The sequence below is a fragment of the Mus caroli genome, unplaced genomic scaffold (assembly GCF_978045245.1).
Source record: "Mus caroli unplaced genomic scaffold, Mus_caroli_1 scaffold_17, whole genome shotgun sequence".
Lineage (NCBI taxonomy): Eukaryota > Metazoa > Chordata > Mammalia > Rodentia > Muridae > Mus > Mus caroli.
In genome coordinates this window covers 30,107,521-30,128,030 of record NW_028227272.1, presented here as the reverse complement: position 1 = coordinate 30,128,030, position 20,510 = coordinate 30,107,521, and the positions used below count along the sequence as shown (strand labels likewise).

Here is a 20,510-nt window from a genome sequence, read left to right as displayed (position 1 = left end):
GTTTCAAAATGAGTAAATGTATATTTTAAGGTGTAGTTTGAAAATTAAATCTCTCCTGCCTCGAGGCAAACATCTACTCAAAATGAATAACATGCCATCCCATTTTTCATTAATATGTTTTGATATATTCAGTGACAAAGGTTCACCCATGCCAGTCATGGTGTTGCACTATTATAATTCTAACACTTGGAAGTCTGAAGAGGTTCATGGCCAAGGTCAAGGTTAACCTGGGCTACACTGTCGATTCTAGAAAGAGAAAAAAAGATTCAGCAGTGGCGCACACATTAAGAGACTAAACAGATGGGCACTGTAGCACATATGTGTAATCCCAGCACTTGGGAAGCTGAGGCAGGAAGACCTCTGTGAATCCAAGGACCCCTGGCTTATGTGAATACAAGGGAAGCCTTGGTTACGCAGCCAAAGCCTGGATTGTTACCGGCTTTAAGTTTATAATAACAGCAGGAAGCAGGATTTTCTTAGAGAGCCTCAAATCAGAGAAGGGAGTTTAGCCCAGACCAGGGCCCTGCTAAAGGGCATTTCAATGTCCTGTGAGGGACAGCTCTCTCTTTACTTTCCCTCAGTCCGCCAATCATGGCGAGTACTCACCCAGAGGAAGGGCTCGAGTCAGGTTGGCAGCTGGAGGGTCTGTTTCTGGTGGACACTGCTCACAGAAGTCCCAGCAGGAAGGGCACAGCAGGTTTCCATTGTGAATCCAGCCGTTCATCTGAATTCGGACTGGGAGCACCTGCCCCGCCCGGCTACACAGATAGGAAGTGTCTTGGACCCAAACCTTTAGACCTTGAGGAGAACAAGAAACCTTCAAATAGGGGAGAAAGGTTAAGTCAGTGGGAGTCTTGGATGGATATTAAAGTTTACAAGAATGGCGGTGGGGAAGAGATGAGCCAGCGAAGAGCTGGGTTTGTGAGTGCTGAGACTTGAGCTCAGATCCCAGCATCCACACACAATGCTAGGCTCTCGGAGGTGTACCCAGGCTGACCCTGGGGCTCACTGACCAGCCAGCCTAGCTCCATCCAGCAAGACTAGCTGAAGCAAGCAAGCTTTGGGTTCAATGACTCTATCTCAAAAAAGAGGTGCAGCAGCTACTGAGGAGTAACACCAAAGTCATCCCTGGGCTTCACACACAGGCGCACACCCCACATACATGTCTGCACAAATAGGAACACATAGGTGCATATCACAAATGACTAAAGCTGTTTCAAATCAAGCACAGTATGGGATGTGGGCATGCCTTAACTCACATATTATAAGTTGAGGGATTTAGTTTCTAAAAGAATTCCAGTTGGTGGTAGTAGGTCTTTTCCTTTTTTCTCCCTCAAGATTTATTTCTGTATCTCTGTGTGTATGTCTGTATGCCACATGTGTAGGGTTGCCTACAGGGGCCAGAGGGAGGTTTGGGGTCCTGTAGAATTGGAGTTACAGGCAGTTGTGAGCCACCTGACATGGGTGCTGGGCACGAAACTCAGGTCTGCTGGGAGAGTAGAAGGCACTCATGACTGGTGAGGTCTCTCCAGCCTGTGGCTGTACACCTGAAACTCTGGCTCAGAAACGTGGGTTGAGAGGCCCTGGAAACTGGATTTGAAAGACCGTCTGCACATTTCAGCTTGGTCGCTCCAACACTTCAGCTTCAATTTCTGCCAGGTAGAGGCCAGGCCAGCCATGTCACTCTCCACGAGTCACCACATTCTGCAAAAAGGTCCTGGATACATTTATACACACACACACACACACACACACACACACACACACAATTTTGCAGTGAAAGCTCTTCCTGTTTTCTACCTATCCCTGATTTTTTGCTCAGTGATTAGAAATGTTTACAATGACCCTCTTTAGATTTGGTAACATCTTTAAAGCAAGAATCAGAAAACCAATTTTAAAGAACAGACACATTAAAGCTAACCTTGGGGTGGGCTAGCATAGGCTGCCTTACATTCATGATCCTTCTGCCTCGGGCACTTGAGTGTCAAGATTACAGGTGTGTGCCACCACATCTGGCTGTTCGGTTTGGGGGTAAATTGTCCCCAACAGGCTCCTGTGTTTCAGCACTTGGTCCCGGCAGGTACTATGTATGGTTTGGGGAAAGATGTGGAACCTTCGAGAGGTGGGGACTTGCTAGAGCAGAGGTTCTCTACCTGTGGGTTGTGACCCCTCTGGGAGTCAAAGAACTCTTTCACAGGGGTTGCCTAAGATCATCAGAAAATACAGATAGTTACATTATAATTCATAATAGTAAAAAAATTATAGTTATGCAGTAGCAATGAAAATAATTTTATGGTTGGGTTCACCACAACGTGAGGAACTATATGTTAAAGATCTTTGCATTAGGAAGTTGAGAATCACTGAACTGGAGGAAGTGTGAGCCCTGAGGTTCATAGCTTAGACCGACCTTAGATGGACTGGGGCCTGGCTTCCTGCCCTGGTCTGTTAAGATGTGAGCAAGCAGTGCCCATCGCACACCGCCGCTGTCCTTTCCCACTGCGAGGAGCCACATCCTCTCAAACTGTGAGCCCGGATAAAACTCTCCTGCAACTGTGAGCCCGGATAAAACTCTCCTGCATTAAGTTGCTTCTTATGAAGGATTCAGTCGTGACGGCAAGCAAAGTAACTAACTTTTCTTTGTTAAACTTCTATGCTGAGGACCAAGTCCAGGGCCTCACAGCCCTCTAAGGCTGAGCTATTTCCCCTGTGCCCTGGAGTTACTCTTAACCAACCATGCAGCTGTGCTGGGCTGAGGTCTACAATACAGGCTCTGTCCTCCAGCAGCTTCTAAGAAAAGAATATTTTATTAAATCTTCGAGAATTTCATACAGGGCACTCTGATCATATTCACCTCCTCGCCCATCTCCTCTCAGATCCCCCTACCTCTTCTAGTATCTCTAACTGAGGAAATAAGAGTGGGATACAAATATTTTAGTTGTGTCATTCGGGAGGTAGAGACATGAGGTCAGGAGTTCAAGACTAGCCTCAGCTACCTGTCGAGTTTGAAGCTGCCTGGGTTGCATGAGATCCTGTAAAAATAAAGAAATTTAACCAATAAACTGTGATTGAGAAATTTAAAAAATCGAGAAAATAAGCTTAGGATAAACATCAAAAAGTTTCATAGGAGAAGTGTAATATGTCCTGGAGATAGGACAGGCTTTGGGTGACAATGAGGTAGACATTTATAATCTGGGAAAGAATGCACAAAGAAATGAGAAAAATGATTTAAGAGTGGTGTTCATAGGAACGAACATTCTTGGGTAAACTCTGTCTTTACCAATATGGACTTCTCAGAAGCAAGTGAGGACAGATTGGTAGATACACAAGTAGAAGCTGACTTAGTCTCAAGTGAGGCTGGAGAGATGGCTCAGAGGTTACAAGCACTGCCTGCTCTTCCAGAGCTCCTGAGTTCAATTCCCAGCAACCACATGGTAGCTCGCAACCACCTGTAATGGGATCTGATGCCCTCTTCTGGCGAGCAGGCATATATTCAGGCAGAACACTATATACATAATAACTCTTTAAAATAAATAAATAAATCTTTTAAAAAAATAGTCTCAAGTGAACTGAATCTGTGTCCAATAGAGGAAAACCTCATATATATACTGCAGATGACAAGGGAGGCCCAGGAATTGCTGGCACTGAGGACTAAGATGTAAGTTGGGATGCAAGTTACAAAGATTAATATTTAATTTATCAAGGGTTGGATGACAGAAGCCATCTAAGAAAAGGCTATGGCAAACAAGTGAGCTTCTAGGAGATGGCCCACTGATAGCTGGAGAGGCACAGCCCGAGACTTCGTCCCAGGATTGCTTCTGGCTGCTGATATGCCTTTCCTGCCACTATTACATAGCCCAATGACTCCTGAGCATCAGACCACCTGATTGAGCAAATTTCCTGAAGATCAACATGAAGATAAGCTTTCATGAATTAATGTTGTTTAGATGAATTGATGACTTCCTGATCTGATTCATACAATTTTGGGAGAAAAGTTTAAGAAGATGGTCTTAGTTGTTTTGTCAAAAAGATGTAATAAAGTTAGAACCAAGAATAGAATGTGCCCCTTCCTCATAGAATAGTAAATAAAGGCTGCATAATAAGGAACACTGTGAGCTTTCATAAAGTGTACTAAGAAGATAAACAGACTAGGGACAGATTTGTGATCAAGGAAAAACATTCATTCTATGTCAGGTCCAAGGACAAGGCCACAGGTGTGCAACTGTTGCCTTGAACTTGTAATGAGCGTATAGAATGAAACACTGTTTTGAACTTAGTACCAGGACATCCTTCTGTAACTCCCTCTTGTAACACTTTATCTAAGAGGTAATTTTTGTCTAGAAGATACAAAATGCCAGAAAAAAGAAATAAAGTATGGCTTTTGTATATGTCTGCCTGTCTATATGTACATATATACATACATACATACTTGTATAGGTATATGTGTATATATGTAAGTATGCATGAATACTTGTGGAACTGATGAGACAGGTGGTCAGGCCCAGCCAAAGTGTCTCTGTGTGTGTGTCTGTGTATCTGTGTGTATGCCTGATTTTCTTCTTTTCTTTTCTCTCTGGCTCATGAAGAGTTAATGAACTCTGAGGCTCTCTCCTGACCAGGGAGGGGCCCCTGAGCCAGGGAGAAAAGAGCTCAAGTAACTAAATTTCATTTCTTACTCCCCTGCTGCTGTCAGCAGGAGTTAATTCCCAAAAGCCACCTGCTTTTGGCCACAGACTACGAAGAGTTAAAGAAGATACAAATCGCCAAAAGAAACTGCCAAAGGTAAAGCAGCTTTGGCCATGCTTGCCAACTCCTTGCCCCCTTTCCCTGCCTCCTAGGTTTACCCTGAGATGCCTGGCTGGACGCCAGCAGTTGAGTCTATTTTGGGAGACTCAATTAATTAGTTAATTAATTGATTTCAAGGCAGAGTCTCACTATGCAGCCTTGGATGGCCTGTAACTTCCTATGTAGATCAGGCTGGTGTCAAACTCACAGTGATCTACCTGCCTTTGCCTAGTGAGTATTTCTGGAGAACTTTAACAACCTGTTTATAAAAGACCTTGGAGCTCTGAGTATATACGTAAGACCTGTCTAACATGCAATTATTCTTCAACTTTTGAATTGAGAAAAGAGGAGAAAATGACCAACTCCTAAAAAGGAAAGAAATGACACTGAGGGGGAAAGGGGAACCCGAGGAGTTGACACCAACTCCCTAAGCAGGGATCCCATAAAAAGAGGAGCAGAGGGTACCTAGGGTGTGAGCGTGACCACGTGCACTACATGGCTCCTCAGTTACAGTTCATGGTCATGTAAACACTACATGCATGGGAGGAAGGAGAGCTCTCACGTCTGTCAGTGCGTGTGCCCTCCCAGAGGCATCGCTTTGGGTTCCTAAGTTTCATTTCGTTGGTCTTGATGACGGTGTTTGTTTGATAGAGAAGTAGGACGTAGTATTATAGTTAGTAGTTTGTAATTTAAAAACCTACCACTCGCTGGGCGTGTTGGCGCACGCCTTTAATCCCAGCACTAGGGAGGCAGAGGCAGGTGGATTTCTGAGTTTGAGGCCAGCCTGGTCTACAAAGTGAGCTCCAGGACAGCCAGAGCTATAAAGAGAAACCCCGTCTTGAAAAACCAAAATAAACCAAAAAACAAAAAACAAAAAACCTACCACTTTCATAGCCAGGTGTGGTGACACGTGCCTATAATGTCAGATTTAAGGGCAGGGGGATTAGGAGGACAAGGTTGCTGTTAGCTACATAGCCAGCATGAGGCTGGCCTGGGCCTGTTTCTTAGGTCCATTTGGTTGGAATACCTTTCTCTATCCTATCACCGTATGGCGGGGGCCTCTTTTGTATAAGACACATTTCCTGAAGGCAGAAATAGATGGTTGCTCCTTTTAATCTAAGCTAGTTCGTGTCTTTTGATTGGAAAATTGAAGCCATTAGTGTTCAGAGTTCCTTACAGTTAGGTGTTGATTCTGTCCTTTTGTTGATGTGGCAGCACGTGGTTCAATATATGTGAACCTAGAAATGATATGTATTTCACAAAGGAACTCAAGTACAGATCACATGGACATCTAGAGAGGCACAGAAAATATCCCTTTGTGTTACAGTCCTGAAGAAACTTGGAATAGGAGGAACACCCGTCAGTATAGGAAAGGCTGTCCATGCAGACCCAGCGAGGGAAACCCACGCACTGCCTCTAACCGGGAGCAAGACAAGGGTGTCCACGGCCTTCATTCTCACTCTACTGGGAGTCCCAGCGAGAGCAATAAGGCGAGAAAAACGAATGAGGAGAATCCGAACAAGAAAGGAAGAAGCTGACGTGTCTCTATGTGCAAGTGATACAACTTTATACCTAAAAAATCTCCCCGGAAACTCAGAGAACTCACCCACACTCGCAGCCAAGTCTCAGGACCTGAAATTCCACAGAGATCAGTGGCCTTCCTACACACTGGTGTAGACATCCTGAAAAGAAGCCAGGGAAACAATCCCACCGAGGATAGCCTAGAATCCACAAAACCTCAGAATAAACCGAGCCAAGCACGTGAAAGACTTCTCCAATAAAAGTTGAAAAATGAAAGAAAGAAATTGAGGAAGACACTAGGAGATGGGAAGACGCCCTTCCTGCAGGTTGGAAAAATCAGTATTGTGACACGGTCATCCTACCACAAGCAATGCACAGATTCAATGCAGTCCAACCAGAATTCCAGTGGCATTCTTCACAAAAATAGAAAGGAAAGTCTTTCTTTCTTTCTTTTTTTTTTTTTGGTTTTTCGAGACAGGGTTTCTCTGTGTAGCCCTGACTGTCCTGGAACTCACTCTGTATACCAGGCTGGCCTCGAACTCAGAAATTCACCTGCCTCTGCCTCCCAAATCCTCTGCTCCCAATCCTCTCCAAAATTCAGATTCAGATGATGGTAAGAGCAATGACTTTTCCAGAGGACCAGGGTACAGTGCCCAGCACCCACTTGGTGGCTAACAATCTTCTGCAACTCTAATTCTAGGGTATCCTCACCCTCTTTTGGCCTCCATGAGCACTGAGCCATGTGGTGCACAGATAAAAGCACACAAAAAACCCAACGCATAAAGTAAAAACGCCCATACGTATAAAGTAAAAATACCCATACACATAAAGTAAGAAAATAAATAAATCCTGAAAAAAAAAATCCAGACTCAAATTCCCAGATTCACAGTGGGTGTTGAATCCATGTCCAGGCCCTCCAACAGTGGTATTTTACACAGCTTTGTGATTTCATGGAGATTAAGCATCCTGGGGTGTAGCTGGCAGCTGCTGTGAGTAAGAAGCTTGATATCTGTTTTACTTTTATGTTAAAACCAAACAACATGTTGCAGTTGTTTGAAATAATATAATTTATCTTAAAAAATAAAAGTAACAAACAAAAAAATCCTAGGCATGATAGCGTGATTGCAAGTGCTTTCAGTCCCAGAGCTGGGGAGACAGACAGGCAGATCCCTGGGGCTCCAGCTCACTGGCAGCCAGCCTACCCTAATGCCGCCCCCCCGCCACCCCCCGCCACCCCCCTCCCCGCCACCCCCCCCCCCCCCCCGTAGTGAGAGACCTTGTCTCAAAATCAAGGTGGCCAGCTCCCGAGGAAGCACCTGTGAGGCTGACCTAGGCACACCTCACACATGCACAGGCTTGCAACAAACATGCCATTTAGCTCTGCTCTTGAGGCTAATGTGGCACAAGGGGCGCTTATAGTTCAGTTCCCAGGAGCACAGCCTTCTCTAGTGTGCTAAGTAATTTGATGTCAACTGACACAAGACACCGTCAGTTGGAAGGAGTGACTCTTAATTGACAACACAACTCTGTAAGATCAGCCTCTAGGCAAGACTGTCTGGGATAGCATTTTCATTCGGATCACTGAATGATGCGAGAGGGACAAGACACTGTGGGCGGACGGTGTAAGAAGCCATACTGACCAGCCATGAGGAACAAGCCCATAAGTACTGTTCCTCCATGGCTTCTGTATTCTCCTGCCCCCAGCATCCTGCCTGGACTTCCTGCCCTGACTTCCCTCACAGTGACAGAGAAGCTGAGAGTTGCAAGCTGAGATAACCGCCCCCCAGTAGCTTTTGTCATGGTGTTTATCACAGCAGGAGAAATCCTAACTAAGACACCTGGCACCTGTGAGTTGGGTGCCCCCCATTCACAGAATCCCTATGTCTGGATCAGCATCACCATCCAGTGTGCATATTGGCCGTATCTAAAGATCAAACCCAGGTCCTGGAGCGAGCCAGGTAAACCCTGCCTTACGGAGCTGCGCCCCGCACCCTCATAGACTTTTTGACATAAATCTGCACATTGTTGCCTTACAAAGTAAAACTTGTTCAAGGACAAAATTATATATTTGCCTTATTTCCTTAGGACTTATATCTAGAAGTAAAATGAAAGAATCCATTAATATACAACAATTTTGCTTGTATTTATTTATTTAGAGACAGCGATCTACTACACAGCCCTGGCCTGGCCTGGAACTTGCTATGTAAGCCAATCAGGCTGGACATAAACTTACAGAGATCCACCTGCCTCTGCCACTGAGTGCTGGGATTAAACATGAGCACCATCATGCCTGCCTGGTCCACGTTATGTATATTCCAACAGTTAAAAGCAATGTCAGAGGATGAAATGACAGTATTTTCACAAACCACAGCACTCAAACTAACAATTACAAAACTCAAGTAAATGAAAGTAAAGACCAGCAAACTCCCTAGATAAACTGTATCAGTTATAATCTCAGACAGGAAGATATGAGGTAAACCTCCGTGCGCAGATGGTGGCTGAGCCCGTGGCTTACCTGGTAGCAGCCGCTCCCCCAGTCTGGGTAGCTGAGCTTCCTCTCACACTGCTCCATGACGAACGCGGACTTCTGAAGCAGACAAACCGAGTGCGGGCCGTACTGCTCTGCCCCGTAGTTCTTAAACAGCTCTGAAACGACCCAGAGAGTCTCCTCACACACTGACCACTAGCATGGAGACAAGAATGAGGCAATCTACTCGTGACTAAACATTGTTCTGCAGATGCAAAGACAGGAGGATTGCCAACTTGAGGCCAGCCTGGGCTACAGGAGACCTGGTCTTTAACGGCAGCTGCATAAAAGTAGGTTTAAAAACCTCAGGTGTTGAGGCAGGCTGTGGCTCACATCTGCAATCCCAGGTCCTGGAGGGCAGAGTAGGAGGACTGCTGCTGAGTTTGAAGCCAGTCTCAGTGGAGGACTGTCTCCCAAAACAAAAACACATATGAAAAACATAAATCAAATTTGCTGAGTGGAAAAATCTCAAGTTTAAAAAGGATCAATGAGACTCCAAACTCAACTGGGTTTTCAGAAGGGAACCACGTGAGAGAATTATTATGCTAGAGATGAGATTAACTGGGCCCTAAGTATCTGGGTCAGCTATACAGAGGACCAGGTACTAAAAATCAGAGTTTAGATTTCAAAACAAGAATCACTTTCTGTGTTGGCCTAAATAAGATGTCCCCTTCACATGCGGGGCAGGTGGAAGCTGTCCCCTTCACATGCGGGGCAGGTGGAAGCTGTCCCCTTCACATGCGGGGCAGGTGGAAGCTGTCCCCTTCACATGCGGGGCAGGTGGAAGCTGTCCCCTTCACATGCGGGGCAGGTGGAAGCTGTCCCCTCACATGCGGGGCAGGTGGAAGCTGTCCCCTCACATGCGGGGCAGGTGGAAGCTGTCCCCTTCACATGCGGGGCAGGTGGAAGCTGTCCCCCTCACATGCGGGGCAGGTGGAAGCTGTCCCCTCACATGCAGGGCAGGTGGAAGCTGTCCCCCTCACATGCGGGGCAGGTGGAAGCTGTCCCCTTCACATGCGGGGCAGGTGGTGTGTGGCTTTTGGAGACAGTGTCTTGCTGTGTAGTTCGGGCTGGACTCAGAACTTCTTCCCCACTCTGCCTCCCACAAACTGAGGTTTTTGTATCTTTAAGTTGTGGTACCTTCTGGAAACTCATATACTAGTCGCAGACTAAGCTCCCAGCTGCAGAAGTGTGGGTGAATGGCCTTTTAGTACTTAGTAGGCAAAAAGACAAAGGTCCTTAGATTCTAGTTACAGTGTGTTCGCCTTATAGTCTCTACAAGTTTCCCGGTAGTTTTAAACTTAGCTCTTCTTTGTGTGTGTGCACATGTGTGCACATGTGTGCATGACATGGGGGATGGCCAAGGTGCATGTGTGCAGGTCAGAGGACAACTCTGAGGGCTGGTTCTCTCCTTCCACTCCTGTGGGCTCCAGGAATGGAACTCAAGTCAGCGCACTTGGCCAGCGCGTGCCTTCTACCTGCTGAGTCACACTGCCAGCCGGGCTCCATGTTTTCAAAATAGTGAGTTCAAGTAGCCCGTTTTAAAACAGTATATACAGAAGTACTCGATTTTCTTAAGGTTGTTTTGTTTTGTTGTTTTTTCGAGACAGGGTTTCTCTGTGTAGCCCTGGCTGTCCTGGAACTCACTTTGTAGACCAGGCTGGCCTCAAACTCAGAAATCGGCCTGCCTCTGCCTCCCAAGTGCTGGGATTAAAGGCATGCGCCACCACTGCCCGGCTGATTTTCTTAAGTTTTTTAAAATCATAATTTTATGAGCCATAAGAAAAATGTGAAATAGCAACACTAAATCCTACAGAGCTCCCTTACCTGTGAATTTCAAATCTCTGGAGAGAATAACAAATAGTGTGCAAAGCGGAGCTCAGCAAACCATAATCCAAGCTAAACCCTGAGCCGTGCGCATTTCATGGTCTCTGTAACCTTTCACACTAAAGAGGGAAAAGCACAGTTTCAAAGCCTGAAAGATCTGTATTTTTAGAAAGTGGTGTTGAGCCTAGCTCTAAAGCAATACTGTGATCTGTCCAGCAGATCTTCAGGAGAGATCTGTGTGTTTCTTTCACCTCAGCAAGACCCTGCCGAGGTGCTCCAGTATTAGTGTTAGGCTGCGGAGCTGGCTGAGTGTGCCAGGCTGTGGCACGAGTGGCAGCTCCCAGCTGTACCCTAGTTACTACTGAGTCCACTGCCCCTTACAAGTATGATCAACAGGCTATTCTAAACAAGAAAGACAAAGAATAAACATCATAGGAGCTTATGGTTTAAACGGTCTAATCTGTAATAAAGTAGGAACACGATGGAAAGAGGTGATAACCAAGTTAAAGTTTTTCAAAAAAGAGGGGAAAACCAATTGTTGTTTTTCCTGCTTGCTTAAAAAACTATACATATATAAATTTGATGTATATTGGTGTTTTGGCTGCACATATGTCTGTAAAACATGCACATACCTGCCTGGTACCTGAAGAGGCCAGAAATGGCTGTCTGATGCCCTGAAGTAGGAGCTTCAAATTGTGAGCTGTGACGTGGGTGCTGGAAATTGAACCTGGGTTTTTTGGAAGAGCAGTCAGTGCTTTTAACCACTGAGCCATCTCTGCCCTGCCTTTTGAGACAGGGTGTCATGGTAGCCATGATGACTTACAAGGTAAGTATTATACAGGCAGAGAAATCAAGTAACAGACAGAATGTGGCTATGAGGACTGTGCCCTTTGCCACTATTTTATATTGGTAACTGAGAATTGTATGATGTAGGCCATGTGGTGATGTCATGCGCCTTTGACCCCTGTACTCAGAGGAGGCAGAGGTAGGTGGATCTCTGGAGTTTGAGACCCGCCCGGTCTACAGATTGAGCTCCAGAACGGCCAGGGCTACACAGAAAATCCCTCTCTAGAAAGAAAATAAACAAACAACAACAACAACAACAACAAAACTGTATGACGAACTCAACCCTTCATTCACCAGACTACTAACCTGGTTGGTTTTCCAGGATTCTACAGTCGGAGCTGCGCTGGTATTCGCCACTTAAATGCCAGCTGAATTCCTGACTGAAAGGACAATAGTCTGCGATTTCTACAGACCCGCCATAGTAAGGCAGATCCTCGGCAGGTATCCCACTGAGTTCATCAAAGTACTGCGAACAGATCATGGGAGGGGAGGGGAGGGGAGGGGAGGGGAGGGGAGGGGAGGGGAGGGGAGGGGAGGGGAGGGGAGGGGAGGGGAGGGGAGGAAGAGTCCTCTGTGAGACTGAAACAAGACCACGGGCAGTTAAGGCACCCTGCTACTGCTGCGCACTGTCAAAGCATACTACAGGTTTCTCCATAAACTGCACAGTAAAGACGATGTGACACGCCACTCAGGGCATCTTCAGGACACGTGGTAAGATAATTAGTTACCCATTAAGATGGTGAATTTGACTGATTTTAAAGAATAGAGTAGAAAGAGTATAAGCAAAAGGAAGACTTACAACCAAACTTGACATTTTCATCTCTTAGCATGAAGCATCAACTTAGAGAATTTTTGGATTGTATTGTGTTAGAATGTTTGGTCTAAAATTGCTGTCTGGGCCGGGTGTGATGGCACACACCTTTAGTCCCAACACCTGGGAGGCAGAGGCAGGTGAACCTCTTGTAAGCTGGAGGCTAGTCTGGTATATATAGTGAGTTCCAGAACAACAGCCAGGGCTATGCAGAGAGCCGCTGTCTAATCAAAACAGAACAGAACAAAACATTTGATGTCTGAGTTGCAGATTTGTACTTAATAAAAATAATTAAAGGAATTTTGGCCTGGGATTGGCTCAGAATTTCAATTTTGGAAATGCTGCTAACCATACTTCTGGTATTTTAGACTGTGTATTTATGTGAAATGGTATTTATAAAGTCAAAATATTGATAATCCTGGAAAACACTGAAAATGTTCTTTTTCCTGCAGTGAAGATTTAACTATTTAAATGAAATAAAGTAATTCCTCTACCTTATTAGTACAAATATTTGCTTTTGTCTTTAATAAATAGCAAAAGTATGTGTATCAAAAGTAATAAAACAAAACAAACCCCCAAAAGAATCAAACAGAGCTGGGCACGGTGGCGCACTCCTTTAGTCCCAGCACTTGGGAGGCAGACAGATGGTCTGTGGTCTGGATCGTGAGGCCCAGGCCGGCCAGGACTACATAGTGAGACTCTGACCCACATACAAACACCACAGAAAACAGGAAGAAAAAGAGGGCTGATATAACAAAAAAAATAATACCTAAAATGAAGACATTTCAATATGAAATACTAGGTGCAATGGACTGTGCTGTAGCCCCCACCCTGCTTTTGGGGAGACTCAAACATGAGGGCTATTAGAACCCAGGAAAAAGTTTGGGGTCACCCAAGCAATACACCAAAATAATAAGCATAGGAAATGTGTAAGTAACCTTAGGGAAAAGACACCTTGGAAAAAAAAAGCTGTTTATATGAAATAGTCTGAATACTAAAGGAACAAGGAACCAGGTAGATCGTAAAGGTTTCACACTTGCCAGCGAGGGGCACTCGCTGTAAATCCCAGCATGTGAGAGGCTGGGGCAGGAGAACTGAGAGCTCAGCCTGGGCTACACGGTAACTGTGGAAAAATAAGTCACACTTCCTACTAATATACTGATATTACTCCTAGAAACCCCTGGGCCAAGTGATGGGCTCTGATACACTCCGTGAGGTCAGGCACACGTCAGAACTTCACGATTGATCAGGGCATGGAGTGAGAGCTAGCTCAGTGCTCTTAGAGTGCCTGCAGCACTGAGCTAGCTCGTCCTCCACCACCTTGTTCATCTTTCAGATCCCACAAATCTAATTGTTTTTTTTTAAAAGCAGAGCATCTGCATCTATAATTAGCAGAATTAGAGTAACTAATTTTTTTTCTTCCAAGATTTTGTTTTCTGAATAAATTAGAGAAATTTAAAGAAGGAGACATTAGCAATGATTTGAAGAAACAAAAAGATCCCATCAGAGGCTGTGGCTAAAGCACTTTCTGTGCAGATAGGAGGACCTGTGTTCATTCCTCAGCATGCAGACCGGGCACAGGGACAGCGGCCCTCTCATCCCACTGCTGGGACAGCTTGGCTGTTGACTCGAGGCACAGCTAGGTACCCTGTCCCTGCTAAGCAGCAGTTAGCCTTGAGCAAATGAAGGCTCGGCAGGATTTTTTTTTCATTTTTCTAATAGAAACATAGAAACTTACACAAGAAAAAATTTAAAAGATTTGCTTTCTTAATTAAAACAGAGGCTACTTTTTTTTTTTTTAAGTTAATTCTTGAAGCTGTGCTGGGACCTCGTGTTACCTGGTACTCGGGTGGTAGGGGGTTAGGGAACCTCTGCAGGTTACACACAGCGACGGCTCTCTGGTCCTGTCTGCAGGTCAGCTGCAGCGGGTTACTCCTGAGTGTGTCACAGTACGGGCTCGGCACCTGCCTCCTACGCACAAGGAAGGCAAGCTGGTTATTTTCCATGTCGACGGCCCGTTGAAGGGCGGTCTGTACATCTTGGTATCACACTTAAAATTAAATATTACAAGTCCTTTACTGAGTCTGCCTTTTCAGCTATAATCCTGAGTTTAACAGTTTATAGCAAATGTCTAATCAGGTTATCAAGATTTTCCCCAGAGCAGAGGGGGTGCTGAGCATAGGCGTGGAAGGTTCATCTAGATGCTGACAGCACTACTCCACCATATTAAAGAAAAGCCTATTAACCCTTTTTATAGCTTCGTAAAATCCAGTTCTGTAGATGTGCAGTCTGAATTACTTCAATCATTAAGGGGAAGTTTTTAAAGTATAAACAGTATGAAGTCTCATTTCTACTTCCTGGAAGACAACAGATTCATTTCACAGTATGAAGTCTCATTTCTACTTCCTGGAAGACAACAGATTCATTTCCCCTCTTCTTCATTTGAAGCTTACCTGAAGCCCTTAGATATTAGGACTAACAAAAACAAGAGAAGGAAAAGCAACGAGAAGACAGCAGGCTAGTTAGGGACTCAGGGTTAGAGACGCAGCGCAGTGGGAACTTCCTCAACACTAAGAAGAAAGCAGCCGACGGCCCTGGGGAGGCGCTTGGCCCTCAGCCTGAGCTCTTCCCATAAAAGTGAGGAGAGAGCCAACTCTACAGAGTTGCCTTCTGACAGCCACTCAGGTGCATGGCATGCACACTTCCCTGCACACAGTGGGGACACACACAAGAATATACATAGATTCAAAGAACAATTAGTATACTAAGAAGCAGGAACTCACAAGGCCACAGAAGGAGTCCACCCTGTCCACGCACAGTGAACCTGGCCACGGTGCTCCCTCAAAGATGATGACACAGGGGAAATGCTCTGAACCAGATGACAAGAAAGCCACAGGTACTGAAGTGGTGGATGCAGGCTGCTGGGGACGAGAGTATGAGAGGCAAAGAGAAGAATCGCCTCTCACCAAATGGTTCAAGGGTCTGGAGAGAGGAGACTATGGCCAGAACAAGCAGGAGATATGCAGAAGGGCAGAGTAGAAGCCAGTGAGAACAGAACAACACAGGACACAGTGGATCAAAATGGACCCAGCCCCGCCTCAAACTTGCTCTGCAGCTGAAGATGACCGTGAGCGTCTGATGCTCCTACCTCCATCTCTGCAGTAGTGGGATTACAGGTTTACTTCACACCAAGTTTATGTGGCACTGGGAATCAACCCCAGACTTCAATGCATGCTAGGCAAGTACCGTACCAAGTGAGCTGCAAACGAGTTCCCAAATAACGACTGTTAAGGAAGACCAGTAAGAGAAACAACAAACAATCTCCGGAAAGAAACCATGAGAGCAGGTACTTATTACAGCATTAGGACTCAAACAGCGGTTACAGCAGCAGCCTGAGGAACAACCGAAAGGGTTAACAAGTAAGTCAGCCTCACACATACGCACCTGATAACTAAGACAATGAAATTGACCAATCCCTCACAAAACATAAGGTGCCACAATTTATCGACATCTGTATTAAGGAAGCTGAGTTCACAACATTAGAACTCTTAAAAGAGCAATCTCCAGGCCCAGACCTTGTCACTGGGGAAGTCTACTTTACACTTAAGAATGGCGCTTGTTCCAGCGCTGCAGGTGGATAAGTAGGAGAGGCTGAGGCAAGAAGATACTGAGTTTGAAGCCAGCCTGGGCCACAGAGGAACACTGTCAGGGACAGTGGGAGGGAGGGCTGGCTCAGCAGCTCCAGGATATCTGACGCCCTCTTCTGGCCTCCTCAGGAACACACACAAATGTGTGCACGCACACACATACAACTAAAGAAGAAATAAATCTTAAAATAACAAAGAGAAGCAGCGGGGAAGACGGGGTAGGGGTGGGGGAAACCCAGTTCTATAAGACCTCTCCCAGAAAGTAAACAGAAGGGGCCTTCTTAGTGCATTCTAACATAAATGAGGTAAAAAACTGTACAGAAAAAAGAAAGGAAAAAATACCTCAGTGTGTAGAGTAAGGAAACCATAAGCGGCTAAGAGAAACCTTCCATGATAAAGGAGCTGGCCTTGCAGGGAAGCAGTAAAGTCTGACGTTTACATGTCTACTAACCATCAAAGCTCATAAACACATAACACACATATAAATTGCACTTTAAAATACAGCAATATCTGAGTGTGATGACAAAAGCCATTATTTAGAGATTGTGACTCATTATTTATTCTGAGAATTTGTTTTCCAAAACACAGGGTTTTTTTTTTTAGATTTATTTATTTTATGTATGTATACTGCAGTTCATCCACATGACTTTTTTTTGTTGTTGTTGTTGTTTTTGTTTTTTGAGACAGGGTTTCTCTGTGTAGCCCTGGCTGTCCTGGAACTCACTCTGTAGACCAGGCTGGCCTCGAACTCAGAAATCCGCCTGCCTCTGCCTCCCGAGTGCTGGGATTAAAGGCGTGCGCCACCACGCCTGGCCCCACATGACATTTTTTAAAAGAATTATTTATTTATTTTATGTATATGAGTACACTGTTGCTATCTTCAGACACACCAGGAGAGGGCATCAGATCCCATTACAAATGGTTGTGAGCCACCATGTGGTTTCTGGGAATTGAACTCAGGACCTCTAGAAGAGCAGTCGGTGCTCTTAACCACTGAGCCATCTCTCCAGCCCTGACATGTGAGATATGAATAAAACATGGTTTAAGTAACATGACAGGGGCTAGAGAGACGGCTCAGTGGTTAACAACACTGGCTGCTCTTCCAGAAGACCTGGATTCAACTCCCAGCACCCACACAGCAGCTCACACTTGGCTGTAACTCCAGTTTCAGGGCTTCTGAAACCCTCACAGACATACAGGCAAGCAAAACACCAATGCACATAAAGTTAAAAAAACAAAAACAAAAACCATTTTAAGTAACATGAAGCACATGCCCTTAGAGCCGTATCTAGTTAAAAGTAAAGTAACTAGAGAGAACAGAAACTATATAGAAATATCCTCATAAACAGACTCAAAACCCAAAACAAAAGCCAATACACCAAACTCAGCAATGCCCAGAGACAATGACATACAATGGCTGGACGGGGTTTCCTCTTGGAATGCAAAGGTGATTTAATATTTGAAAACCAAACAAAATAACCCACCATATTAGCAGGTGGGAAAAATCACATAATTATATAAATTAAAGCCAAAAAGCAGTTGATAAAATTCTGTACTCATGTTCGATTTAAAAGCAAAAAGTGGGCTGGTGAGATGGTTCAGTGGGTAAGAGCACCAACTGCTCTTCCAAAGGTACTGAGTTCAAATCCAAGCAACCACATGGTGGCTCACAACCACCCATAATGAGATCTGATGCCCTCTTCTGGTGTGTTTGAAGACAGCTACAGTGAACTTATACTAATAAATAAATCTTTGGCCGGAGCAAGTGGGGTTGGCCAGAGCAAGCAGAGGTCCTAAGTTCAATTCCCAAGGATCACATGAAGGCTCACAACCATCTGTACAACTAAAGTGTGTACTCATATACATAAAATAAATAAATCTTTGAAAAAAAATAAATAAAAGCAAAAAGTAAGAGAGACAGAGACAGACAGGAGATTTCTCAGATCACAGAAGACCTTCAAAAACAGAACTCAACAGTTTTGTATATGATGATGACAGAATAGATGTTTCTTTCCCCCATTCTGTGTTTGCAGACTGGAAAACGCCACAAAATAACAATGATATTCTCCTTAAACACATGCACAGGCTTAATGCAGTATCTGTCAAGCCATCTTGCAAGCTCCCGCCCCCTTCTTTCTTTCTTTTTAAATATAAGACTACTGTAAAATTCACACAGAAAGCAAAGAAGAGAAACAGTAACATTATTTTGAGAAGGAATAAAGAAGGAGGGTTCATTTTAGCCTAATGGTTATATGATAAACTACAGAGCTTCAGAAACTACCCACTATGCACCTACACATGGAAGGACAGACACAGGAAAAGAAGCATGAATGGAGAAGATGGGGAAAGACCCACACAAACAGGAGCGACGGTAGAAAACTCAGGAGCTGCAAGGTGGCTCAGAGAGTACTGCTAAGCCTGATAAGCTCTGTGCAAGCCCCAGAACTGGTGTCTGTGATGCTAATTACCCTGAGGGCCTCATGCCTTTGAGGCAGACAGTACCACTGGGCTCTTTCCCTGGCCCAAGAGTTATATTTCTAATGCTAAGGCTAAGAGCTCTTTGCCAAACGCTAGATTCCAATTTCCATATAGTGGAAGGAGAGAGCTCACTCCTGCAGGTTGTCCTCTGGCTTAAACACATGCACTGGCCGGGCAGTGGTGGTGCATGCCTTTAATCCTAGCACTTGGGAGGCAGAGGCAGGTGGATTTCTGGGTTCGAGGCCAGCCTGGTCTATAGAGTGAGGTCCAGGACAGTCAGGGCTACACAGAAAAACCCTGTCTTGAAAAACCGAAAAAAACAAAATAAAACCAAAAAGACCCACATGCACTGTGGTATAGGTATGCCAACACACACACACACACACACACACACACACACAGAGACACACACAGACATACAATAGACAGACAGGCACACATATACTCACACTGAGACACACACATACACACATACACACACATACACACACTATATGCAAACAACCTGAGAGGGGAGATGGCCATTTTAAATGAATGGTGCTGGAACAATCAATATCTATAAAAAAAAAAATGACCCTTAACCCAAGTCCTAACTCATACAAAAATTAACTCAAAGTGGGTCCTACACTCAAATATAACTCAAGAGAATAAAACTTTTGAGAAAACATGAGAGGCTGGAGAGATGGCTCAGTGATTAAAAACATTTATTGCTCTTGCAGAGAATCTGGGTTCAAGTCCTACATCCATGTCAGGCAGCTAATAACTGCCTGTAACTCCAGCTCCAAGAGATCTGACATTTTCTTCTGGCCTTCGAAGACACTTGAACTGACATGCACACACCATCTTTCTAACACCACCACATACGAGTGATTTAAAATATTTAAAAATAAAAAAAATACAAGAAAAAAATGGAATCTAGCGTTTGGCAAAGAGCTCTTAGCCTTAGCATTAGAAACATAACTCTTGGGCTGGGGGGAGAGGCCAGTGGTACTGTCTGCCGAGCAGAGGCCCGTGGGGCAATTCGTGCCACAGACACTAAGGACAGAACCATAGTGAGTTATTAATTGCTTTTTAATCATGAAGAAAAGGACAGATTGATAATCCGGACTCTATTAACATTATTTGCTCAGACCAAAACAAAATAAAAAACCCAGTGCTGGTGGGCAAGTGGGTAGGTGTCTCCCACCAAGCCTGATGACCTGAGTCAGGTCCTCAGGACCCACAGGGTGGGAGGACAGAAGCCATGCCTTGTGGCAGAACCTTCCCCTAATGAATAAAGATTTCAAGGGACCAATCAATGGGTAGTGGATGAAGAAGGTGGGCTGGGAGTTTTAGAGAGGAGATAGAAAAGACAGAAGTAAAAGGAAGGAAGATAGAGAGAGAGAAAGACGATCCAGATGCCATGTGGCTTTAAATAGGCACAGGTATCCATGAATATCTTATAAAGGATGGATAATTAATTACAGGACAATTTGTCTTATCTAGGTGGGCAATTTATATCTATCTCAATTGACTCTGAGTTCATTGTGTGGAGCTTTTGTGGGGGTGAGAATTTACTGATATAAATCTGATAAACTACAAGCCTCTAGAATTTTGAGTTTACCTGGTAACGGGGATTTGTGACAGCTGGATGGGCGGTTGCTACATGGGGCTAGCCATGGAGGCGGCGAGACCACTGGGGCCAGAGAGTAGCCCTGTGGGACGGTGCCTTTATTTTTTTATTATTTCCTGCAACAATGCCTGCAAGTTGTCCCTTCAGACATAGATATACAAGAGTGCAACATGCCACTCCCAACATAATATGTTTAAAGAAACATGTTAAGAGCTTGAAACAAGCCGGGCGGTGGTGGCACACACCTTTAATTCCAGCACTTGGGAGGCAGAGGCAGGCGGATTTCTGAGTTCGAGGCCAGCCTGGTCTACAGAGTGAGTTCCAGGACAGCCAGGGATACACAGAGAAACCCTGTTTAAAAAAAAAAAAAAAAAAAAAAAGGAAAGCAAAAAACAAAAACAAAAAAAAGCTTGAAACAATAAGCTGAATACTATGAGAAGATATTTACAAACTATATAT

At 44.7% G+C, this 20,510-nt stretch overlaps 1 protein-coding gene across 1 annotated transcript in view; it reads right to left on the bottom strand.

Annotated features, from left to right (window-relative positions):
- The window catches only part of Lmln (leishmanolysin like peptidase), a 68,307-nt gene that overhangs the window by 9,821 nt on the left and 37,976 nt on the right, over positions 1–20,510 (bottom strand). The window contains exons 13-16 of the mRNA XM_021184923.3: positions 14,153–14,285; positions 11,810–11,969; positions 8,819–8,949; positions 607–817 (exon numbers count right to left, since the gene is read on the bottom strand). Of these exons, the coding sequence (XP_021040582.3) occupies positions 607–817; positions 8,819–8,949; positions 11,810–11,969; positions 14,153–14,285 (635 nt within the window). The remainder of the gene's footprint in view (positions 1–606; positions 818–8,818; positions 8,950–11,809; positions 11,970–14,152; positions 14,286–20,510) is intronic.